Raw genomic sequence first — 27,292 nt, forward strand, 5'->3', positions numbered from 1 at the left:
ACAGATTAAAAACAAATTAAAGGAGCAACAACTCAAGTTAATACCAACCACTGACTCTGTACCTGCTGTTAAAGCCTGCGTGATACGTTTTCTACACTTCTGCTGTGCTTTTATGTTATTTCTAATACATTTTATATCCGGGGTTTATCATTCAGAGAAAAACGTTAAAAAGTGGACAGCGCCTCTTGTCTGTACAGCGAGTGTGCCCCCCATCTCTGACACCAGCCATCATTCACCACTACAGCACCAAGGGGATGACAGATGGAGAGACAAAGTGACGGGAAAAAACAGCATTAAAGGAGGAAAAGTTAACCAACATCTGAGGAGGAGTTATCATGCAGATTTTAAAAAAACACTGCAGTTAAGCAGCCAAGAAAAATTGTGTCAGTGTCAGGCAAAAGATGACAGAGAAATAAAGATCATCTAAAATGTGTATTCTAATATGAAGCTGAGCAACAGAACAAAGGTACACCCACCACCAGAACCCTATTACCTCCAATAGACTGCACATTATTTTTAATTTCATGGTATCTTAAAACCTTAAGTGCTTCATTTAGACACATGATCACATTTTATTTCATTTAAATGACAATTTTGTATTAAAATAATTTAAAGTATTTATTATTTAAAATGTATTAGAGGCTAATGTTATTATGTGTGTTTGTTTCATTATTACTTTCAAATAAAATTGTATTCATCAGACAAACAAGATAAGATTTAGTCTTGAAACCATATTTTCCGAAGAATGAGTCGAAATCATAGACCGTATAAAATATGGATGTAGTATCCGTGACGTCACCCATCTGTTTCTGATGCGCTGTTTGAAGCCAATCATCGGCGGCAGCCATATTGCTGCTGTGGAGCCAGTGTGACGTAAAGAGGCAGAGTTTGAGCCTCCTAGCCAACAGCTGCAGTGTTCCCACAGGCAGCTGTGACTCTCATTGGAAGACTCGTAATCTCAATATCTTCGAAGTAGCTGTGTCAGAAAAATTCACCCCCCCTCACAGTGTAAGCCGATCGAGAAATTAGCTATCCAGACTACACTCGTCTTTTGTACCAGGCTGTTAACATGTTTATTTCTGCTGTAAAGATCGTCTTTTTCCCATTCATGTGAATGTAGTTTCCGGTACTTCTGGAGCAAGCCTCAAGCAGATTCTCGATGAACTGCAGCTTTTAGCACTTCCGCACTGGCCTCATATTTTTAGACCAGAGGTTGCCGCTTGGTTGAAAAGTGTGTGCGTGTTCGTGTATGTGTGGGGGGGGCTTGGTCATGTAATCAGGGTTGCCTCATATTCCAGCCAATACAGTATATTTTTCAACCGTTATTTATCTGAGGAAGTATCATTGGTGATTGTGAGGTCCTTATTCACACTAGCTTCTTGAGGCCTCTTAATCTGATCGGTAGTTTATGGTTGATGCTCTTCTCAATCCGTCCTCTTTTACTCTTACTTTTAATCCAACTGGCAACCTCCAGGAACAAGCTCACATTTCAGGCCCTTACTATACCGCTTCTTTAGACTCATTTTCTCAATCACTCCAGCGCTCATAATACTGTAAAACAACACTAAAGTTATAACATGATGTTTATATCTTGACCAAAAGCTCCAGTTGTCTCCACTGCTGCTCCCAGGGTCAGTAAAGGTTAACTCTGAAGCTCTTAGATGTTATGCCAGCATGGTCAAAAAGAGCCAAAAGTGCTCTGGAAATAAAACTTGGAAATGTGAACATCTACATTAGCATGTCAACACAGCAAGACAAAATATGATCGAAAAACTCTGCAACAGCTTCAGACTGGAGATTGTGGTGCAGTGTTCTCTAATGAACTGTCATTTGAATGTATTCCCAGTAAAGTCAGACATTTTTCAACAGGCGAGGCAGACACAACACAAACAGTAGCCTCACTGCATATTGAATTTGTACTTTGTATTCCTTCAACCAAGATGTTGTTAGTTTGGAAGAAAAATGTGCCTCAACTGTGTGGAAAAAAAGAAAAAGTATTTTTCTTGTGTTTTCGGGCTTCTTGCGCTTGCTCTCAAACAAAAAAAAGGCTCTGATCACAAAAAAATAGAACTATTTTTTGTACTCTGAATCCAAGTCAGTTCATGTGCCCCAATACCTCTGATCCTTCAGTTCAACTCAATTTGCTTCTTATTCTGCAGCAGACACAGCATGGAGGGCCAGATTAAACACTGTCTATACAGACTGTTATAAAGAGCATCCCCACAATAACACAGAGATGAACTGCAGCTTTAAAAAAGACGTCTGCTTGGTCACAGCCGTGGTCATGCTGCTAATGAGTCACCTTGCGTTCGCTCTCAACAGGTGATTTAAAGTCACTGTGAGCAACTGTACTGGGATCTAGTTTCTGTCGTAACATACAGCACAAAATCAATAGAGTAATCATTAGTGTGTGCATTCGTTTTAAAATTTCGGGTCAATTTATTTCTAAAGTAAACAATCTTTCATCTTTTAACTAGAACCAAACTGTAAGCTGAAAAAGGACGATTAAAAATTCGCAAAAAAGAATCACTAAATAAACTGACAGACGAGCAGTCCTTGAACACACCGTCACCTCATAATTGACTTCCTGTACTGGCAACAATAGGCATGTAGACACACATACCTGTCTACACCCACATACTTTAATCAGTGTGTGAGGTGCTAACGCCAAGGACGTTAAGGCACAGATGTTCAAGCAAATCACATACACACATGCACACACACTGTAACCTGTGGACTGTTGCCAAGGCAACTGTAGACCACTGACAAGGGGCTTATTGGTTTCATGAAGTGACTGTTGGCCTCGCGTGTGTGTGCGTGTTCTCACAGGGCACTAATGAAAGGCATTTATCATTCTGCTCCCTATATCTTTACCACTGATTTCTGATGACCTCACACACAGACATGCACACACACACACACGGCTAATCGCTCCCATCATGATGCCAACAGCTGTGTGTGTGTATGTGTGTGTGGAGGAGGATATCCAACATGGGAGGCAGGAGATAACATATTAAACATTCAGCCTGTCTCCACCTACTCCATAGCACCAGAGAACGAACACACACACACACACACACACACACACACACACACACACACACACACACACACACACACACACACACACACACACACACACACACACACACACACACACGCACACACACACACACACACACAAGGCTTAAGTCACACATGTCTGTGTAGGGCTAAGTGTGTGTGTGTGTTCGTGTGTGTGCAAATGTTCTGCTGAAATAAAGAAATGCTAATCTGCTCATTGAGTATTCAACAAACCAAATGTTTGCCTTGGGAAAAAAGCTCCGCTTAAGGGACTAATTACTACAAGAGCTGGATGTAATGTTGCTCTGCTGCGCTGCCTTCTTTTGCTCTCTCCCTCCTTCACAAGGCACACAAACGCCTTCTTTCTTTGATCATTTTGAGGTTCCTTTTCACTCACTTCTGTCTCCCTCTTTGTCTCCATTTCATAAATGTCAACAGATCTGAAGGAAAAACAGATCTTCTCATTCTGATCCTGAATGACATTAAAGCAATGAGCTCCATGTCTCTGCTTGTGGCGTTTGTGTGATATCCGGTATTACATTATGAAGCAGTCATCACGGAAGTCCAAATCTAAGTATATTTATTTAGTTAAACATCTAAAACTCTGTGTATAAACTTTCAGTTACAGTAAGCTATGATGTACAAAACAGTGGATGTTAAACTAGTTAAATTAATGTTGCACAAAATGCCAAAATATTACCAGTGAAGCTGATTTATCAAACATGTCAGGATTGAATTGATGTTCTCTAAATTCTTTTTTTTTCACAGTTGTTGGTTTGGAAACAGAAGGCCAGGCGGCACATATCAGACTCACTTTGTTTTCCTTTTCTGATTTACTTCTGTTTTATCTTTGTGCATAATATCAGATATCAGCCTCCAGCTCCTCACATGTGCTACAAAAATAAAAAAAATAATAATGAAGAAGTCTGATGTGGGATGTTGATTGTATGAGCAAAATGTATGTCCTCAAAACCAGTTATTTGTTAAATGTTCTATTTGATAAAATAAGGACATAATCCATTTTATTTATACTCCACTCTACATTAAAATCAGATCTCAAAGTTCTGTAACCCAGGCCATAAAAGCAACAGATTAAAAAGCAGCTTCAAAAAAGACTATTATAACATCTGTACTGAAGGTTGTGCACCTGAAATGAAAAACAGACAGACTGGGTTAAGTGATTTACAGTGAAAGCAGTTCTTACCTTGACTGAGTCTCTGTCTGAGGAGGCCGCAGGGGAGAGAAAGAAAAAAACAAGTGTGACAATTAAGACAATAAAAGTCTGTGCAACAAGCATAATGTCAACAGACTGATCATGAAAACACACTTTAACAAGTACATGAACAGAGAAACAGAGAGAGGGACACATACAGCTGATGATACATCGACTTAGTATTGATTCTCCTTCGTGATATTATTCAAGTTGATGTTAGTTCCAGCTGAGACTCTTTTCATGACCAAACTTATCAGCTAGCCTTCAGTGCTTAAAGTGAAATGTTGTAATGGAAAGCAAACAGAAACACAATAGAGTACTGTGATCAAATAGTGAAGTAAATTGCAGTATGAGCATCATGTTTGGATACAGTCTGACACAGGGTGTAAACTAGCACAGTACAGCTGCTGGTGAAATGACAAGCATTTAGAAAGCACAGAGATGTTTATTAACCAACTCTGTTGTGGAGAATTTAGCTGACTGTACTGAAGAACATGTACAAGCGCAAAACAGGAGGGAGAAGTCGGGATTTTTGAATATCCAGATATTTGTTTAATGATAAAAAATCAAGACAATAGTCATTTCATCATTATTCTAAAAATTTGTCCATTCAATTGTTTTTACCAGTGCCTGGTTGTAATGTGGTACAACTACCAGATTGTGGCTTTAGCACGTTTAAAAGGTTTTTGCTAGCTGCCATTAAATAACTAGAGAAGAAGAAAGCACAAGTGTTGGGTCAGAAGAAAAATGCAGAAGTTCCTGCAGCTGTCAAAGAGCTCCATGTGGAACCTTTCTGAGGAAATTAACACAAATGAGGTGCAAACTTTACCCAGTTAAGACTAGCCTAACCAGATCAGATCCTTACATAGTTAACTAGCATATTAACAACAAGTGTGCACAGTCATGGGTGTCTTTCTAGCTCTTTATATCTGTGTGTGCACAGGGCAGAGGAACTATTGAATAATTGAATACTTCTCTGAGATTATTGAATAGTATTTTGTAAAAAATCAACAGGCCTATATGAAAGGCAAACTTGTAATCCTTATTAGTGATAGGGTTGTACAATAGCAGCAAATTCCACTTGTTATAATTTGCTTACAATGTTCCCATTGTTCCCAGAAGAACTAACTAACTCGTAAGATAGTCATGCTTTGAAGGTGGAAATGTAAACACTTTATATCACTGATGAGGATATTGTCTAAAGTGTTTAGACTTTGTAAATTAATCTGCCCAAGTTATCTGATTTCGGATTCAAAGTCATCAATTTGTCACGAGTATATGCATAAGAGCGAATAAATCCATTTATAAGAGATAAGTAAGAAGCCTCTCATCCCCCACGTTCACTTCGTATCCACAGGAGTTCAGCTGGAGATGAAATTGAATTGTTATTGATCCTGCTCCTAATGGGCGTAAGAATTACCTGAGTTAGCTGCTTTTAGCTTTACTTCAGCTACAGGGCAAGGTTAACTGCTCTCTACTGCTCTGTACACACTCACAGTCACGCTGTATCGAAGCAATTAGGAGCAAGCGCACACTGTCTCTGTCACACAAACACACACACAGCCTGTGTGTGCTGTAATTAAACGCTTAAACTTGAAGTCAGCCTGGAATAAACAGAAGCGTACTGTGTCGAGGAGGAAAGAGGCATCATGGTGGTTGTGTGCCGCTCCTTATTAGGCCAATTAAACTGGCATAATGACAAATTAGTTCATAATTGCTTTGACTGCTGTTCATTCAAAGCATCATTCATAACTTTGACTTAATTTTTCCAGACATTTTGAATTAGTTGAGGGTCATTAACTAAACAAAAGCCCCAGTATCTATTTCTAATAAACAAAGTGCGTCTCTTTATAGATGACAAATGTAGACGAATCTGTGGTTCTGTATTTATTGACATGTTGTAAAGGGATAATTGTATTCTTACATAGAAATATAGTCTTTTCCATTTCAAATGATTATTTTAAGAATTATTATAATTTTTTATACAAGCTATCTTGTTAAGTCTAAGCTGAAGGAGATTATTGTATTAAACCTAATTGATGATTTTATAATTTCAGAGACACATTTCACAGCCAAATATACATATGTCTACAAAGTAGATAGATGCTGCAACAATCTATAAGAAAAGCTGGTTTCTAGTTGAAAGAGTAAAATAATTTAAAGTCAATTAAAATCCCCTTTGTGTCAAATTAAAGTAGAGAGAGAGTAACCACACAAAACTTCACAATCTGGCTGTTTAACACCCAGCAATGTATTCTAAGACTGACTGCAGATATAAGATGCCAACACTTTCACAGGTAAACACATCAACACACACTGTACACACACACAAGTAGGGCAGGCTCACCTCTTTGATGTTCACTGTTGTTGTCGTGATGTTTCCTCTCGTCTTTGAGCGGCAGCTGGTGGCTAAGGGCCGAGGACAGAGCTAGCAGGCTGGCAGTGCCGGCCCCAGGGGGCAGGGGGGGCTGGAGGCCTGCAGGGTGAGGCGTGAGTGGGACAGGGATGGCGTGACCATGGGAGAGATGCTGAGCCTGGAGCTGCTGCTGCTGAACAACATACAGGGATAATAAGAACTGTGATGCCATGATTTTAAATTTGTGGGTGGGATGGCGAAAGAGAGGCTGGTGTGGAGGCAAACAGGAAGGAGGCAGAAGGAGGGGGAGCTTCACAATAATAGCAGGGTGAGGGAAATAACTAATATAAGAAGAACCACAGGGTACCTTCAGCATGTGGAGATATCCTAAGGGCCATAAACTCTATGAGTGCTGACAAAAAAATCTTAAATGGGTGCTGGTTTAGCTCAGTAATTACGGTGCACAACTCATATTCAGATGTCACTCTTCTACTGCTGGCTACAGTCACCAGAAAAACACCAAACACTGTGATCAAATTACCTCAAACATACAATATCTTTGACATTTCTGTATCGTAATGTCCTGATCCTTATCAAACTGACCTATATGGTAATAATTATAATCTGAGGTTAATCTGGCTGCCGCACTGATATTAATCCACAGCTTTAAATCCACTAGTGAAAGCAATCAACAGGTGCCTTACTGAAATAACCAAAAAAATCGTATTAAGTATAAACAAGAAATGGAGCGGCTTATTTTTCACAATGTTTGGATACCTTAAGAGCTGTCAACAAATGTGATTTAAACCTAAGAAGGATAGGATTAGACTCTGTGGAAACTGGTCCGTTCTGCACTCATTCAGAATTAGCAGGTGAATGATTCGCTCCACCATCATCTTAATATTTCACTTTTTATATGTCTCTCTCATTTCTCTTTGATAGATCTGTCTTACAGTATCTTGTGTGTGCATGAGTAAGTGCGTGTGTGTATGCAAGGTGTGCGTGCAATCCACCCACCCCTATAATAGCGTTCAGTTCAGCCATAGTGACCTGCTTCGCCCTCTCCACTGCCTGCACCACCTGCTGCTGATGCTGAGACACAGAGAGACCGAGACAGGGTGAGAAATATAGACAGACACTGAGAAGAATAATAAACATGAGTTAAAGTGAGACATCTGGATTTTAAAGAGAGATTAACAAGGGTATGACCTGTGTGGACAAACATGAGAGACTACGACAGCATGAAAAATATATTCCCCCGACACAATTCTCTTTAGTATATCAGTAAGACTGCACAGCTGTTACTCAGCGCACATCTGCTTGATTTTTTTTTTTTGCCTAATCAAAGCATTGCTTTTTACACTTACAGCCAGCTGTCTCCTTTTCTATTGGTTTCTAGGTAAGCTGAATAACAGATAGATGGCAGCTGTCAGTGAGTCGCACGCAGTAACTTTACAGAGATGTTAACACCTCATTTTTCCTTCCTATTCAAATAGTGATAGCTTGAATTTATCAGTGTGGTATGAAAATATTTGAATGGCTTCATTCTATTCACTCTATTGATGTGATGTTATTGCAATCACTGTAAATCCTTGTCACTATAGTTGAGCTTCTAGAAACAGCCTAAGCTAATGCCGAAACATGAAGCCAAAACACTCAGCTCTCCCCCTGGTGGCTGGCTACAGTATATGCCTTACAGCCCCGCCTCCTCCATTATAACACATAGATCAAAGTATAAAATTAAAACACACATCAAATACATTTTCCTCAAACATGGTTTTGGTCAAAGCAGTTAGATCTTGCCAAGAGCATTTATGTGCACATGTTAATTTTTTTAGCGAAGTTTAGTTTTATTTGTTTTTAATGCTAAAAAGAGAAGTTGTGACATCATGACTGACAGCTCTGTTGACAAATGCAGACTCCTGCAGTGTTCTTTGGAGGATAAGCAGAGTAGAAGGGAAATAGAGGAAAAAAGTAACCAATGCTAACACAGGAGTCATTTAGATTTCAATAACTGTGAGCATCTTTTCTTAAAGCGACACAACAAGCTGCTCAGGTGTAAACTGAGGGATCTGCTGTTTTATCAGTAAGGTATGCGTGCGCTTTGGTTAACAGAAGGGGCATGAAGTCAAAATAGCCTGATAGCTTCTATGCATGTCTTGATTCTTAAATATGTCACCAGTGCAATATGTCAGCAACTGTTGCAGGGGGTATTTTGGCGTCATTTTCTTACAATGGGGGGAGATGGAGGCATTTCATCCATATTAATTTACAGTCAATGGCCCCTCTGGATGTGCTGTATTCCGGATGTGCTGTTTTGGCAATTAAATGGCAATGGTTAAGGAGAAACTCAGATGTTCAACATGAAACTGCTTTATTTTGAGCTTTTCTAAAATGTAAAAATATCAGCCTTGTGTGATAAAAAAAAATGTGATCGCTATAATTTATACCAACAACTTCTGGCACAGCAAAGGCTTTGGTACGCAAGGGGCTTGGTTTCAGTGCTGCAGCTGAATACTAACATTTCTCTCGTTAAAGGTAAGCAGTCAACATCCAAGTCTGACATGATTGAAGATGCTGAGCACAATATGCAGAAACAACACAGCTAAACCTCAGTCAGCCGGACCACAGCTTAGACACCGGACCATTTTTGACTGTTTTACCAAGTCATGACATTTCTGCTCAGATACAGATCTGAAACTACCAGACAAGAAGAGGAGACACCTCTGAGCTGTCATTGCTGTTTGTTTCGTCTGTTTGCAAAACATGGCCTTGTCTTCTTAGTTTGCCTCTCAACAGTGTTTTCATGAAAACTCCACAGATGGAAAAATAAGCTTCCAATGAGTGTGCTAGTTTTGTCATGTGCAACTTGAAAAAGATAGTTAATCCCGTCTTTGGGTAGAAAAATTATGAGGTCTAGAGGGGGGATTTTAAGACCCATGTTCACTGACATATACTGGAGTTAAAGCAGCCATCCCTGATATAAAAACACAAATAGCATACAGGGAATCCCAGGATATAAAAGATCCCAACAGATATTCTTGTATTACTTTACTCTGAGCAGGGGTTTATGTTCTGGGGAGTTTGGGAGTAAAATGAACTCTTCCATCCTTCAATTTTTCCATTAAGATGTTTATAGCACAGAAGATACATTATAATCATAAATTCTATGCAAATCCACCGTCCTATTTCTGCCCACACATCTTAAACTGGTGTAGCTTTAACAGACAAACTTGTGCAGAGAAAGAGACAGGTACCCAGAGAGACAGACAGCTAACAGAGCAAAGTCATCCAAAGGGTACAGAGGGAGGGAGAGTCGGATCCAGACAGTGAGCAAGAGCAGAAAGATTCATCCAGGAGCGCAAAACATCAAAGTAGGGCATAGATGAAAGAGCTTATCCGGTGTGGAAATGAACCTGACCATCGAGTTCAGCTACACCTCAACAAATCGAGTCCAACCTGCCTGAACGTGACTCACACACATGAAAAGATCCATACGTCTGATGAATATCGGTTAATAGCTCTCATCTCATTATCAGATTATTCATATGTTAGTAGAAAAAGTGAGGAAACAATTAACGCTGGTATTCTTGCTTAATCAGATTCTTTTGATTCATAATTCTGTCTTTAGACTCAACCTGTTAAATTATAGGATGAATTGTGGGGTTCTGAACTCTGCAATGAAGACCTTAAACTGTCCAGAATAAGGTGGAAAAAAAGGTCAGGAGGAGTGCAAATAAATCATTCACTTTCTAACATGTAAAAATGAATATTATAATATATTTTTCCATATTTTAAGCCAAGAAGCAGAGTGTAAGAGAGTGAGCTTACTAAAAGTGACCAGGATGTACCAGTTTAATGTTACCCGTCATGTTCTCATGATGTCTGCCCCAGTGATCCAATAAAAGTCTGAATAATGTTTGTCTCTCTTTTGTCCTCCATGAGGAGTAAACAAGCGGCAAACTCCGGTCTCAAACGATGAAGCCAATGCGGAAGTGATATAAACTGCAATACATCGAAAATCCGCTTGAGGCTGGCTGCAGAAACACCGGAAACCACATAGATATGAATGGGAAAAAGACAATCTTTGCAGCATTAATAAACATGTTTACAGCCTGGTTCAAAAAACGGCTTGGCCCTACAACGCTAATCTCTCTAATGGCACACACTGTACGGGGGGTGAATTTTTTTCTAACGTGACGGTTAAGAAGATATTAAGATTATGAGTTTTGCCCAAATAAGGACATGACTGACGTGACTCCCGGTCGGGAACACACAGCCATTGGCTAAGAGACTCACACTACGTCACACTCTGCCTAGTTGAGTTCTGCATTACCAATATGGCTGCTGCCGTCGATTTGCTTCAAAACAGCTTTTAGGAACAGATGGGTGATGTCACGGATACTACGTCCATATTTTATACAGTCTATGGGAGTAAAGCATCCACACACCGGGGTAAACATGAAACCCTGTTCATAGTCATATTGCTCTTTTACCAAGCAAAGCCCTGATTGTAGAGTTTATTTATAGGAAGATTCGACTCGAACATTGGCCCTAATGTTCAGTACAAAGAAATAACCAGTCTAGTCGCTGATACTCATTTTACAGAACAGAAGAGGCATCTTTTTTTTCTTTTTTCTTTTTTTAAATTATAATTTTCAGGTATTTTGACAGGACAGCTGAAGAGAGACAGGAAATGTGGGGAGCAGAGAGTAGAAGGGGAAAGACATGCAGCAAATGTTCGAGGTCAGGAGTCGAACCTGCAACAAGGACTGTAGCCCCTGTATATGGGGCACACTAGGCCAACAGAACCCCAAGAAGAAGCATCAGTTTAAGAGTGAGACTCTTTCTCCTCAGAGGGCCTTCAAGGAACATTTTAGCTTTCAAATGCAAAAAGCTAAGAGACCTTATTCAACACTTCTTATCCAGTGTCAGCCTTAATTGTAGCACCTCTTTCATCTTGGATTGTGAGATGTATGTGCTTCTCCCCCCATTAAACTCGCACTCAAATAGGTACAATGTTGACTTTGTCTGTTTGGTCATTAACTACAGATCTTGGGTTAGGGTAAGTTATTTTTTGTTCATTAACCAACATTACCTGTAATACCACATTTAATAATGGGTTCCTAAAAAACGTATCCAAATCCTGGTCAATGACAGTATCAGGTATTCCATCTAACTGAGTATTAACTTGTTTCTTCTTTAAAGGACTTAGGTGAACAAGAAATATGTCTACAGAGGATGCAGTAAACTTCAGACAAAATCATGTTTGTATTATCTGATCAAAGAATGAGCACAAGGAGAAAGCCCCGGATTCAGTGCCAGCCTTGGTTACTTGACATTTTGATACTCTGAAATGAGGCCACGACTCTGCTACAAGTCCTTACCTCAACCCCGCATAGACAGTTATTTGTTTGAGCCATAACTCCCATATTTGTCCTCACACAAATGAAAAAATCAGAGTAATAATTGCTGGATTCAGCGGGTTGAATGATTCATTAGCATATTGGTGACAACAATGCAACTGTCAGAGAAATTTCCAAGCTGCAAGAAAGAACAATATCAGAAAATGACAGAAATAAATAAAAACAAAGCTCTCTGGCGAACACACACACACACACACACACACAAACACACGCATTCAGCGGATGTGATTTGCTGCACAGTAATAAATGATTTGTAACATTTCATATGCACACGCAGTATACAAGGCTGTGCATCAAAACAAAGCAGTGAAAGCTGCTTCCTCTCTCTGCCTCCCCTCTCTGTGGGCCTCAGGGCTGTGTAGCAGCACCGCAGTCTAATGCCATTATTCCTAATCCACCCTAAACCCTCCTAATCCATGGCTAATCTGGAGGAGAGCGCTGGAGTCCACACTCACTCCTTCCTGATGTTCCCACCCCTCAACACACACACACAAACACACACTTGCAACTCCTCCAGACGTAGGATTTATCAGCTAAACACACACACACCTTGAGATTCCACAACAAACATTATACGTAAAGCACACTTCTCACACCTACTGCTAAACGTGCACACATGTAAGGTGTGTTTATTTCATGTGCATGCAGGTGGACACACACACACACACACACACACACACACACACACACACACACACACACACACACACACACACACACACACACACACACACACACACACATGCACACACACAGCCGCTGGCTCCTGCATATGATAGTGGGAGACATTTAATAAGTTCAGAGCATATCTGCCTATCCCGAGCAGGGGGGATTAGCCCAGGATAATCTGTGTGTATGTGAGTGTGCTTTGCCTCACAATCCACCACACACTCCTCCTCCTTCTATGGGTTCTATCTGTCTACTTTCCCCCTCTCTCTCCTTCTTTCTCTCCTTCTCTCTCTCTCTCTGTCACTCTCTCATCCTTCCCTCTCACCCACCTCTGTCTTAACTCTCAGTGACAGGCATTTTTTTTGAGTCTTACCTCTTGAGAGAGGAAGGGGATGACTTGGGCGCAGATTGCATTCAGCCGTTTGACGATCTCCGCCTGCAAGACATAGAGGTGGGCGCAGGAAACACAATCATCTTCAAATTCACTTACAGAAAAGATGCATTTTTCTCTTCACACCACTGAGAAATATTCTGACATCATCTCTGTTTTAAGGGATATTTATTTAAAACAATAGCCTGCATTACTTCAACATAATGACCATCCGTGCAAAGCAGCGGAAATTCGATATATGTGAAAGCTTTACATTTGCTCTTAGAAACATAATATCTGCTGGGTTTTCTTTACCTGCACTGTAAGGCACTTAAAGGTTCCCTGAAGAGTTTTGGATGACATGTGACACTGTAGAGTGATTTTTTATGTGATTATCTGGTGTGTCAGGACGAACACAGTCCTATTACAGGTGCCATGCTATTCAGCTGATAAACAGGTGACTTTAAAATGCCACAATATGTTGCAATGCACCAAAAAAGAGATCAAAGATGAAAACTTCAGTCATGTTAAAATGTTTGTAAATAATGCAGTTTTTACAACCTGCTTTGCAAAGGATTTGTGACAAAGTAAACTTTAAAGGTTGATAGATCTCAAAAGTGCAATGGCAAGTAGCATCAAATGTCTACAAAAGAAAACCAAGTGAAGATAAGTATTTTGATCAAAAGTAATAGGAAGTGAGAGGATATCATGAGTAGAAATGGCAATGAAAAGAGCAAAAAGTACCAAAAACGCAAACTTCTTCAGAGGGGACAATGCAAGTTAGGTTAAGCTGACCTCTTTCATTCCCTTCGCCACTATCAAAAACGTATTACATCCAAGCGGCAACCTCCGGTCTCAAACTATAAAGCCCATGCAGAAGTGTTATAAACTGCAATTCATTGAGAATCCGCTTGAGGCTGTCTGCAGAAACACCAGAAACCAGAGACGCCATTTCAAAAAAGACAATCTTTCCAGCATGAATAAACATGTTTACAGCCTGGTTCAAAAAACGGCTTGGCCTTACAAAGCTAATTTCTCTATCGGCCCACACTGTAAGGGGGGGGGTGAATTTTGTTCTAACCCAACAGTTCGGAAGATATTAAGATTACGAGTTTTTGCTCAAATAAGAACATGACTGACTTGACTCCTGGTAGGGAACACATAGCTGTTGGCTAGGAGGCTCAAACCCCGCCCCTTTACATCCCAGTTCCGCATTTCCTATATGGCTGCCGCCGACGATTGGCTTCAAAACAGCGCTCAGGAACAGATGGCTGACATTACGGATACTACGCCAATATTTTATACGGTCTATGATTACATCCCATAACTCAACATTACTGCACTTGCTTTTAAGTTGTTCACTCCTGTCATATTTTTGTATTGTATTGTTGTGTCTCTAGGTTTCTCTGTATGTCCTCTCCATTTGTTTTTTGTGTTTTTTTATTGTCATGCCACCTTTGTTGCCTCTTCGCCCAGGTCGTTATTGTACATTTGAATTGGTTCTCAATTGACTTACCTGTTAAAATAAAGGTTAAATAAATAAATAAATAAGTTAAAAACATCAAAGTAACGCCCACAATCTTTGATCTGCACTTAGTGATTGATCAGTTAAAAGTGCAGAGAGCAGACAACAAAGGCGTGAGGTACAATGTCACCAAAACAGAACAAAAAACCTAAAGCTGACTTAAGAGGAAAAGTAGAGAAGCTCTTAGTTTTCATGAACTCATTACACTTCAACATGAAAAGTAGTCACTGAAATCTCAACCATGAAATGATTGAGTCACACTATATGAGCTGAAGTAAGTCTTCTGGTTGAAGGTAAAGCAAGTGACAGAAGCTGTTTTATGATAAATTCATAATTTTGGTTTATAAATCTGCATCTCAGATTTGGTGATTTGCTGCACGTAAACTACTCTCTGAGATGTTTCAAAATGAACAATCATTTGGTGATTTGGATAATAAATATTCAATTGATTAATCCATTCAATCATGATCTGAACTGCTTATACTGTCGAGGTCTCAGGGCTAGAGCCAATCCCAGCTGTCATTGGGCAAGAGGTGTGGTACATTATATACTAAGCGGCAAGACTTGTGCAGAAGTGCCAAAAACTGCAGTTCCTCGAGTGTCCACTTGAGGTTGGCTCCAGAAGTACCAGAAACCACATAGGCACACATTCAGAAAGACGAAAGCCAAAAATAAACATGTTATAACCTGGTAAAACAAAATATTTTAGTCTGAAAAGCAGCACACACTGTACAGGGTGCACATTTTACATTACCCTGCAGTTTAGATGGTAAGATTACGAGTTTTGCATTATTAGAGGCAGGGCTGACTTGACTGACAGGCAGGCACACTGTAGCTGTTAGCTAGGATGCTCAACGCGAGCCTCTTTACCTCACACTAGCTCGACAGAAGTTAGGTTGAGTTCAGCATTTCCAATATGGCACCCACCGACGATAGGCTTCAAAACAGGGCTTCAGAAACAGATGGGTGGCGTCACAGAGACTACATCTATTTGTTATAGAGTCTATGGTGTACACCCATGACAGATGTAGCAGTCAGTCACATGGCTGACATATTGTAAAGACCAACAACAAGTTAAGCTGGACATATACATGCACATGACGGCTGCCATGCATTCCTTGATTCTGATCTCCATTCAGCTGTGCACGTCCTCAAAAATGAACAGGTATCAGTAATAACCTCCAAACAGAATCAAGTTTTACCATTTTTTTCTTCTGTGATTCCGAGGGCTTCTTCTGCTGCACTCCATGAACCTCAATCAACATCCCACCATAGCAAATGGTAGTATTAAACCAGCCTTCCTAAATCCTGTTCTCATCATGATCATTTAAAGGAGCAAAGAAGAGAGGAGCCCTGACTGTAGAAAAATACATTCAATGAGTGAAATAAAGAATCAAAACCAGAAAAACATAAAATAAACATGACTGAAGTAGTAACATCTCTAACTTCACCTTGGTGAGGGCTTGTTTGTTTGTATATAACCTTGACAGAGGTGAACATCACTCCGGTATCAGTCCTAACAGACGACCCCAGAGGCTATAGGAGCACACCTACAGATACCAACCCTTCAGACAGCAACGCAAGCAACACTGGATGCAGGATGTCACACACAAACACAGCTGTGTGCACACAGACACAAGCACATACACACTCCCACAGCCTTCTCTGTATTCATCAGATGTATTTACTGAACCCAAGGGTTGGCTTTTAAAGATTATACAGCACTGTCTCTCTCTCTACATCAGGTAAGATTTTTTTTTTTTTAACAGGAAATTGCCTGATCCACTGTCCCAAAGGGAGTGTGAGGAGTGCAACTCCAATCCAAAGACAAACACAGACAAAAGACACAGACTTGCACAAACACACTTAACCACACACAGGGATGTAGTTCTCCTTCTTTATTTGCTAGACTACCAAATACATACATACATACATACAACTAGATTACAGAAAGTGTCCTCAAGAGAGATCACATTACCTACAAGCATTAGTAATGGTGGATTATTCTAAGCCTTTTCTGCTGTATCCGACACTTGACAAATTATTCGACTTCCAACACTTGCAGTTGTATTTTCTCTGATTACAAGAACTACAAAAATGTAAAGCTACAGGAAATCGCTTGATAGCTGGTATGTTGGCAGAAGCTTATGTAGCCTGGAGCTGCTAGCTTCAAGGAGGAAAAAGCTGTATTAGTCAGGTAGCCTCACTTCTCACTGACTAATGTGATGTCACTGAAGCGAAAACAGCACTGCATCTACATACATATGTTGGCTAAGAAGAAGCTAACCACTTAGCTGTAGTAAAAGATCCTTTCAAATTCATTGAACAATAAAGCAGTTTATAGTTAAAAAGGAATTGTTTCAAAAGCTGTATTGAATTTGAATATCTGTATGGATATTTTTCAGGGTTTAATATCTAATAACCCAAGGAGTACAACTCGACAGACAAGATGCAAACAATATATTCAACAGAAGGGTTTCTGTAAACAGACAGTTAGCAGCCAACTACATTTCTTTAAAAACAAGCTCCCTCAATGGATACACAAATGGTGCAGGGTGCAGTCTTATTACTCAGGTGAGGCCAGCAAGCTCAACAAGCTGGTAAGGAAGGCCCGCTCTGTGGTTGGCCTAGAACTGAACAGTCTGGAGTCAGTGGCTGAGAGGAGGTTGATGGACAAACATCGAGCCATCCTGGAAAACCCCTCTCGCCCTCTCCATGATGAGCTGTGGCTGATGGGGAGCTAGTTCAGACAGCACATCATCCACCACAGTGCAAGACTGAACGCTTCAGGCGCTCCTTTGTGCCCACCGCCATCAGACTGTTGAACAGTAACAGAGGCCACAGACTGCACCATGCTGACCACTGACAACACCACCCCCATGAACAGATCCATACCATCCCTGCTCTGTCTGTGACACTCCATCGTCTCATCCTGAACTCTCTCTCTTGACTGTGGCTGGCATTATAATGCATAATATACTGTATTGTAATTATCTTGCCATATTATATTATGTTATATTACATTATTATTCTAACTACAACTCATGGTCATATTACATACCCATATATTATTTTTATTTATTGCTTAAATTGCCATTACCAACCATAATCACACCATGTCAACCTGCCACTACTGAATTTTTTTAATACTGCCTGTAATTACTTCTATTTAATTTAAATTCCATTTGTAACATTGTATATATCTTAATTGTATTCTATTATTACTTATTTCATTTTATTTTATTTTATTTTATTTTATTTTATTTTATTTTATTTTATTTTAATTTAATTTAATTTAATTTAATTTAATTTAAATTTACTTATTGAAACTTCTTTCTTGATTGTACTTATATCTGGGTTGCTGTAACAAATGAATTCCCCCCCTCCCCCAGGGAATCAATAAAGTAATATCTTATCTTATCTTATCTTATCTTACCCAATGTCCGCAGTTCTGGTTGTTCTGAGGCATGGTGATCACAACACTTTGCTAAATGGTACCAATAATGCAACAAAAAATGACCCAATTGCCGTCAGAACCTCACATTTTAATGCTGATTGCAGTGATTACATAAGGCAGCTACAGGAAGTATTACTCTGTGCGCGGACGTTTCTAGCAGGGCATGACATCCTTCTGAATTCACTGCTCTTTCAGGAGAAAATCCAAGGTAATATCTCAAGACCCTAACAGGATCCCACCCAAAGTACTTCTTCACATTTGGGACCTCTCTAGTCCGGTGGATTCAGCTCCAGTTAATTTTCTGGAGAAATGTTCCTTCAAAAAGTATAGCTATTTACTGGTTCTGAATAAATGCAGAATCTATAGACATGGGAGCAGATTTTGGTATCACTACAAAGTGTTCTAGCTTCCATTTGTAGTTCAGGTACTCTCATCATGCCTGAGTTCTGAAAGGTATTTCTTTTTGCAGGAAAATAGTCTGTAGAGGTGCAACACACCACCCATAATGCAATCGTAGAGCCCATTAGGCAGTGACAATTTAGCCATCAAAGCAAAAACACCTGCTTACAAGTGCAGTTATGAAACAACTACTGAGTTTTGTTTCTCTACACCAATTGAAGCTAATCAGACAGCAAACATTGGCAACCATAGGAAAAAGAAGTCCTGAATTCGAGGGTCCAGTGGACCAGCAAGTTGATAATCCAGTGTGCCAAGATATTTGACTTAATGGTCATCCCAAACTTCAATAACCACTAAAGCTTGATTTCTTAATGCATTTAATAATCCAGTATTCCAGCTCGACTATTTGCTTACAGACAACTATCTCACTATGTCACTAAATACCCAACATGCCCTTAATAGCCAATAGCTATCAATCTTTTTTAAGAGTACAGAGGCCATGAATTTTCTGATGTTTTTCAGGATGTCTGAGCAGCATCTATCATTTTAGTGAGGGAGCCATTTAGAGTAGAGCAGATGGAGAACCTGAGGGAGCTTTACATTTCAACCTACCTGTGATTAACACAGTGCTGCAGCTGCTCAAACTCCCACAGACAACCTAAAACACTGACATTTTCATTTTATATTCAACGTTTATCCAGGGAAGACTTGCTGTGCACACATGCCCTTTTTCAGCTCAGATCTGCTTCACATTCATACACATCGGGGAGCTGCCAAGTACATATTAGCCTCTGAGAAAACTCCACTGCATTGGTCGGCTGGGGTTTAAGTGCCTTGCTCAAGGGTGCCTGAGTATTACAGTAGGAAAAGGAAGCCATGTCTGGTATTATTCAGCTGGGAAATGAGTTGGTGACCCTCCACTAACACCAGACCTTGCTGCAGCTTAAGAAGTGTATGAATAAAAGAGCAGTTTCCTCTGGTCTGGCATAAGGAAATAAATGTTCAAGGAGAATGTGAATGGGTGGCAGACAGCTATGATCAGGCTGCGAGAGATGTTGCCACATCCACTTGGACATAAGAGGCCTGTAAGGCACAGCTGAAGTTGCAGCACCAACATCTATCAAGTTCAAAAAATGTTCCGTGGACCATGTCAGGGTTGTTTTTTGGTTTGGGATTTTGTAAATAAGAGCTCTGTAAGTGTTTAAATTGATTCTGAAGTATTTTTCTTGCATTTTGCACCTCTACTAGGGGGCAGACAAAAGACAGTTGTCACGAAATGAGGAGGAGAGACGGTTTAGGGAATGCATGCAAAAAAAATCTTTGGTCAGGGCAAATGGTTGTTGCAATGGTATCGTTGTTGCCTTAAGCCACTGTTGCCTGATCTCCAGCTTTGCGCTTTATGCTGATGGTTTTTAAATGTTTTTATTTCATTTGTTTCAACTTCCAGTAGTACTTTCTCAACTTTTCAATTCACTGTTTTTCATTTTTTTTTTTTTGTTGCAAATTCATGTCAGCATTTTCAAATCAATCTGGAATCAAATGACCAAACAACAATGCAGCCAATCAATTCTTACCTCATATATAGACGTGATTAGAAATTATTGGCTGTCTGGACACAAAAAGATGGGTTTGTTAATTTAATGTTTAAGAGGTTTTTGTAGTTGGCAAACTCAATCCATCCATTAGTCCAGTCAAGGGAAGTGGCCTATTTTATTTTATTTATTTATTTATTCATTCATTCTAAGTTATATTTTTGGGGGCTTTTACACCTTTATTTTATGGAGGAGAGGACAGTGGATAGTGTACGAAACTGGAAGAGAGTGGAGGAATGACATGCGGGAAAGAGGCCACAGACTGGATCAAGCCCGGGCCACCCACTACATTGGCGCGCAACTTAACCATTAGGCTGCGCCACACCCAAGTCCATGCCCAATTCTATTTTGTTTTATTATATTTTTTATTTATTGGTGGTATAATGCATCTGGCAACCTCCATTGTTGAAACATGAAACTAAAGAAATGGGAAAAACTGCAGTCCCTCAAGTGTCCACCCGACACTGTCTCTAAAAGCTGAGGACGCCACATTAACGCACATGATAAAAAAAAAAATGTGATTACAAAATTAAACCTGTTCACAGCCTCTGGAACAAACAACAGTTTTGATCTGATTAGCTTATTTCTTTCACAGGGGTTGAATTTTAATGACTCATCCTTTTTAAAGATATAAAGTTATACATAATGAAGGGTGCGGCTGAACTGACTGACAAGGGGGCACCATGTAGCTGTTAGTGAGGAGGCTTAAGGCCTGCTTTAACTCCGCCTCTTTGCCTCTTGCTAGGTTAACAGAAAGTTAGTTTGAGTCAGCATTTCATATTGGGCAACCGCTTTCTTTTGGCTTCAAAACCCTGTGTCAGAAACCAAAGGGTTGCATTGCTAAGCCTGCATCCATGTTTTATACAGTCTATGGTAAAATGCCATAACCCCACAGACTTCTGCCTCTCAAGTGTGAATTTTTGCAGTTTTTGCTTGTCCTTTACAATAAGAAATGTAAATCATGTGGACTTCAAACATTTTCGGACATTTTGAGGATCAAATGATTAATTAAAAAACTGAGATGTTAAAAAATTACCAATTGTGACAAACATTAGTACATGAGCTAAAAACACACAAATATACTAATAAAGCACTTCAAAGCATATCAGACAAACAGTGTATTGTAAAAATAAGGATTTAACGTCTAGATCAATCAACAATCAATTTTTTTTCAGGAGCTGAGCCTGAGATGTTGGCGCTGAAATGGAAACAAAAGCACTGGAGCAGAAAAGAAAATGGAGGTTCTTCTCCATGAGGCAACACAACCAATTTCAGGTGACATTTTACATCAATGGCAGACAACCACGTCTGTCTGCCAGGGTGCAGGGGTGTCAGCCTGTTTGGCCGATGCATCTGTTCAAGCTGCAGAAACCAAAGCAGAAAAAATCCGAGCTCCTTTTTTTCTTGAAAAGTGTCCCGTTGCTTGTGCAAACCTGAGAAATTTGTTTCTGTAGCAAGCGGACCTCGACTTCGACCTGGACCTCTCAACGTCTTGACGGTGAATAAAACATTAGAAAAGACTGGCGAGAGAGTCCTCCGAGGTCAGGACTCAAACCTGGTCGATCCATGAAGCTTATTGGCAGATCAGAGGAGACTGTGGTCACACAAAGCTGAGTAACCTCAGGTCGGATCATGTGTGCTGAATTTATCTTTGACCCTCAGTGTGAGTCGCTGAAAAATGTTCCTCTTGTTAAAAAGGAAAATCAGTGGGTGGTCGCAGTACAACAGCAAACTTCTTTTGTTTTAATTTTGACTTTTGCCCTTTGTATCAGATCAACATGATATAAGTGGAGCGATCTGTCTGAGTCATCTTCAACCTTAAAATGTTCTACCTTAAAACAACCTACAGTGGGATTTTCCCTGAAAATGCTCTCACTATTTACCTGAGAAAACCTACTCAAATATCAGCACTGTCTTAGCTATAATAACATGGTAAGCCAGCATCCCCAGAAAATACCTCTTATTACAAAAGATGTTTCCCAAAGAGAAAAATAACAGCTGAAATACTCCCACTTTAGCTCCTGACAACAAAGAAATTAGATCAGGCAGGAGCCCTGGAGTCAGATTGGGTCAGATAGAAGATCAAATGTCCATCTCCCCTGTGGAGCTTTGTAAGCACCACATCAGCACCACTTTTCACCACCCGCTAATACACCTAATGGACCCCGCTGTATAAAGGCTGTTCTCCCCTGTGACAGTAAATGTGTGTGTGAGAGTGAGTGGGTGTGTGAAAGACACTGCTAGATAGGCAGGAAGAGACAACAAGAAAAAACAAAGGGTGCTATATGGACAGAATACAAGTTGTTGTAGGTACTAAACTGATGCTTCATTCTTCTTCTTTTCTCTTGTTAAATGTGTGTCCTTTTACTAAACGAATGAATCAATGCACATGTGAGACTGATAGATGATAAAAAGATAGGTGTGTTACAGAGTTGCCTTTTTTAATTTTTCAAATACACAATCATTTACAATAAACTAAGAGAAGGTTAAATCAACAGCTGGAGAAGGCAAGTGCAACCTCAATTCAAAAAACATTTAGATGCTGGTTAAAATGTTGATGATAAAAGCACATTTTGATGGTTTGCCGATCATTTTAACTCTTGACAGCAGATCAAAAGTTGAAACTGAAATTCTCTTTCTTGGCTTTGAGTGAAAAATGATGAGTTTGATGCCAGCAACACATTTCAAAAAAGTTGGGACAAGGACAACAAAACACTGAAAAAGTAGCGTACTGCTAAAAAAAAAGCAACACCCAGAGGAACATCTCCAAACTAATTAGAGTAATTTGCAACAGGTTAGTAAAATAACTGGTTATTAAAAGGGCCTTCCAGAAAGGCTCTGTCTCTCAGGTAAAAGGAGTAAAGATGGGAAGATGCTCATCACACTGTGTGAGACTGCATGAACAAATATTTCAATAATTTCAGAAAATGTTCCCTGGTATAAAACTGCAAAGAATTTGTGGATTTCATCATCTACGGAGCATAATATTAAAAGATTCAGAGAATCTGGAGGGACCTCCGTACAATAAACCAAGCCAAAAATCAATACTGTTTGCCATTATCTTCAGGCCCTCAGGTAACACTACATTAAAAACAGACATGCCTCTGCAGTGGACATCACTGCATGGGCTCAAAATCACTCAAGCCTATACAACCCATTTAAGATTAATGATATTTAAGAAGGAGCCAGTATCTGTGATGGTATGGGGATGTATAAGTGACTGGTCTCCAGTTTTTATGCCTGTGTTCAATTTCGACCCTTGACCAGATTTTATTCCCAACTCTCTTACCAGTTTCCTACTCTATCCAGAGTCCAATCTTTAATAGAGGCATAAAGCCCCAAAATATCTTAGAAAAAAAGGGTTGGGGATTTTCCTTCATTCATTTTAAGGCTGCTCAAATTCATTTTGTCGCCATGCTTTGGGGTCCTGACCTGAACCATATTGTCAGAACTTGAAGATTCTTAAAAAACCTTTGTATGAAAAATGTACAAACAAAAAGAAACAGGGAACAATCTTCATCTATGAAAGCGTCATTTAAAATGTGACCTACTGTCAGTTTTCAGGTTCCAGTGTGCTTTTGATTTTGTTCTAAGTGCTTTTTCTAGAAGTCTATCCAAATATTAAAATGCTGGATAAAAAATTACGTGAACAGAATACATCATATAAAACAAATGGCTCCCTCTGGGCTGGAATAAAATGACTTGTCAGACCTCGTTGAGAACACTGCCAGTCTTCAGTATCAAAACGTCTCATTACTTCCGCCTTTCACCACTTTCTCCTCCCTCCTCCTTCCCCTTTCACTCCCCATCCTTCGCTTGCTTTATTTCTCTTTCAGCCTCACTAATTTGCAATTGATTAGCTGTCCTCGTGCTGCTCAGTCCCATGCTCTACACCCCTAGTACCCTCCCCCCCTCCTTCTCTCCGTCTCCCCACCGGTCCTCTCCTCCATCTACGAGTCAATTTCTCTTTAACGAGGGCACCAGAGCCCTTCTGTGTAAATAAAACAGAGAGCAGAGCCAAAAATCAATGGGCTTATTACCCTCAGAAAATACTAAACAAGCAATATCAGCAATACGCTTGGTAGCTGAGGCCGCCGGCCTTAATAGGACTGGAGCTTGACACCCCTGAAAACATCCCTTGCACCAACACCAACCCTACAACTACACCCCCCCTTCCTCCTCCTCTTCCTTCAATCTCAGCATCCAGTCAAAGAGCCCCACACGTCGTATCATCATATTGAATGCTTCAGACAGAAGACACACATTAACGCTCATGCGCTTCAAGCTGGCATACAAAAGCACACAAATACAGCCTGCAAATGAAAATAATTTGCTTCCAAACATCACACACACACACACACACACACACACACACACACACACACACACACACACACACACACACACACACACACACACACACACACACACACACACACACACACACACACAACTCAAAAAGCACACACTGCTGGCAGAAATTAGAGATTCATGCTCCAAAACTGTTTCCTGACAGAAATCATTGGGCACCATGAAGAGCCACAGGCCACATTTCACCTCTTTTTATTTTTTCTCCTTTTCCCCAAGTAAACACACAAACACACACATGCACAAACACAAACACACCACACACACTCAGAGCAGCAGCAGCAGAAGACAGCAGGATTTATAGAAGACAACCCGTATTTTATCAGACATGTCTGATTAGTGTGCCAAAGGAAAGCTCCATGTGTGTTCAACTCTAACACAAAAACACACACACACACACACACACACACACCACAGCAGGTCCAACACATTCACCCCAAAGTAAACGTCTACAATATATGAGCACCTACACACACACACACACAAATAATACACACAAAACTAAATAAACAACTACAGTGTGCCTACAGATAAACACACACAAACACACACAGCATGCTAAGTAAACATGTAGAGTATACATACAGGCAGTCATACACACTCACACACTCACACACACACACTTTAGATACACACAAACAGAAAATGATACACACAGCAACACACAAGCCAAGCATTCATCACTTCCTGTCCCACGCACACACACACACCGGCACACACACATGTGCTACACACACCATTTGTCTGGAAATGAGTGTGTAGCCGCTTTAGCTGTGGCCCATTTAGCCTGGCAGCTCATGTGTGGTTAACACAGACATTTATGCTAATGACCCTCCGTGTTTAAAAAAGGCAGCAGTAATGTAAAGGCTCGTTAAAGGCCAAACCCTCGCTCACTCTGCTCGTCTTTCAGCCCATTTCTCTTTCAATTAAAGCCATGACATCATTATTCACATGTGGGATTAAATCTCAGCCTCACAGAGACAGCCACACTGCTGCTTTTCTACCCATTAAGTGTACCACATTTCTATTATGAAATGTAACGCCTCTTATATGCATTCAGGGGTGATTTTCATTACATTCAGGTCACAGCTTCCTCGAAGTCTCTTCTCATCATGTGGATGAAGAATATTCTCTGTGTTACACTTTTGATCTTTGTTTCGAGTCCCAGCTGACTAAACCTGCCTCGTAGCAATTACATTTGGCTGTCACTTGAATGCTTTCCTAAACATATTGCAATGACATAAAGGTTAATTTTTTTCAACCTGGTTTTTGATTTGTAGTCATTTGTATAGCCTTGATTAAAATTTCAATCAGTATTTTCATTATCGGTTTATCTCTAGTATTGAAATTGTCTTATGTAACTTTTTCTGACTTCTACCTTTATATTTTCAGTGTCATTTTTATTCCACTCAAATTTTTTGACTCTTCACTGCTCTTATCTGACATTTATCTATTTTCATGTGGCGCTCTTTGGGTTTCATATCTGTATGTAAGGTGCTGTATAAATGAAGTTGCGTTAGGTTGATCACTGCCTGTACAGTTCAAGGATGTGTCTTAGAGTACATATAACATTATATTTAAGCACAACACAATTCCTAAGGTATTCAATGTGAAAACCACTTTGGTGAATATAACAGAAAAGGTTGTACTTTTGTTAGCTGTTAATAAAGTGAGGTCATGGCTGACTTTTTTGCATTGAACAGCAACATTTTTAATACTAAAGTCACAATAAGTGGATACTGTACTGCAAGGTTGCCTATTTTATGAAAAGGAAAAACACTAGCCTCCTCCCTCAGTTCACATCATATTGATATTTGCATCATGTGACTTCATTTGTAGTAATATAAAGAGCAAAACATATTTTTTTTCTTCACACTTGGCTGCAATTAGAATTAAATAAACATGTATTCAAAGACACAGTGCTGGGCTGACAAAGGTAGCCCAAAAGAACAAGCAAACATTATTACATCATCACGCCAAAATTTGTAAAACACTGGTATGAAGAAACATCCATATATTTCACAATACTGGCAGAAGAGTTTCTTATTTTCAAAGAGTTGCAAAAACTAAATAAGCAGAGGAACGTGCAACATGTTCAATGTTTAAGAGTCTTCAAAGAATCCGAAAATATCTTCAATAAAGTCTTAACAGTACTAAAACATATGTATTATTGCAGAATTTTATCAAAATAATTAAATAAAAAATTGGTTGAATTTTCAACAGTTGACTTTAGAATTTTAAATTGACTGTAGTTTGTTCCTTTGAGATCACCTTAACACACCTGTGATAATAAATAAATTATCTTCAAGTCCACCAGTGACTATAATTGTATTTTTTTTTTGCATTTAAAGCCAATAAAATTCTGGTTCATCGACATGATCATCAGAATAGCTCTGACAGAAAAATATGCTACACTGTGGTTTAAATCAGTTAAATTCATCTTTGACATTCAAGGAAAATAAAAAGGTTTCCCACCTGCTTGTGCATCTCGATGTTCAGCCCATATGACATTTCGTAGTACTGAAAAAAAACAAAGATCAAAGCGAGGTCAAACAGACGCGTGTTCTCTGTTCCTCTTTCTGCACACACCAAAAGTACAGACGCATTCATGCAAACACAAACACACACACACACAAACACACACATCGACACACAAACACACACATCGACAGACAGACAGATAGACAGACAGACACACAGACACACACACACACACACACACACACACACACGCACGCACGTACATTCACACAGTTAAAGTCAGTGAGACTCACCATGACATAGTGTCTCTGCATCTCAGTTTTCTCACTGGCCAGTTTCTCACACTCCAGTTTCAGACTGTGAGGTACAAGGA

General features: G+C 39.8%; 1 protein-coding gene across 8 annotated transcripts in view; it reads right to left on the reverse strand.

The window, feature by feature from the left end:
• LOC117819451 (transducin-like enhancer protein 4) overlaps positions 1–27,292 on the reverse strand; it is a 63,609-nt gene that overhangs the window by 9,684 nt on the left and 26,633 nt on the right. For 5 of the 8 annotated variants that reach the window (XM_034692829.1, XM_034692827.1, XM_034692828.1 and 2 more), the window contains 6 exons: positions 27,213–27,276; positions 26,914–26,958; positions 13,101–13,163; positions 7,650–7,724; positions 6,624–6,825; positions 4,268–4,284 (listed from right to left, as the gene is read on the reverse strand). In XM_034692829.1, coding sequence (XP_034548720.1) covers positions 4,268–4,284; positions 6,624–6,825; positions 7,650–7,724; positions 13,101–13,163; positions 26,914–26,958; positions 27,213–27,233 — 423 coding nt within the window. In that variant the 5' untranslated portion in view covers positions 27,234–27,276. The remainder of the gene's footprint in view (positions 1–4,267; positions 4,285–6,623; positions 6,826–7,649; positions 7,725–13,100; positions 13,164–26,913; positions 26,959–27,212; positions 27,277–27,292) is intronic. The other 3 variants (XM_034692825.1, XM_034692823.1, XM_034692826.1) reach the window with 2 other exon arrangements.

The sequence above is a fragment of the Notolabrus celidotus genome, chromosome 9, assembly GCF_009762535.1.
Source record: "Notolabrus celidotus isolate fNotCel1 chromosome 9, fNotCel1.pri, whole genome shotgun sequence".
NCBI lineage: Eukaryota > Metazoa > Chordata > Actinopteri > Labriformes > Labridae > Notolabrus > Notolabrus celidotus.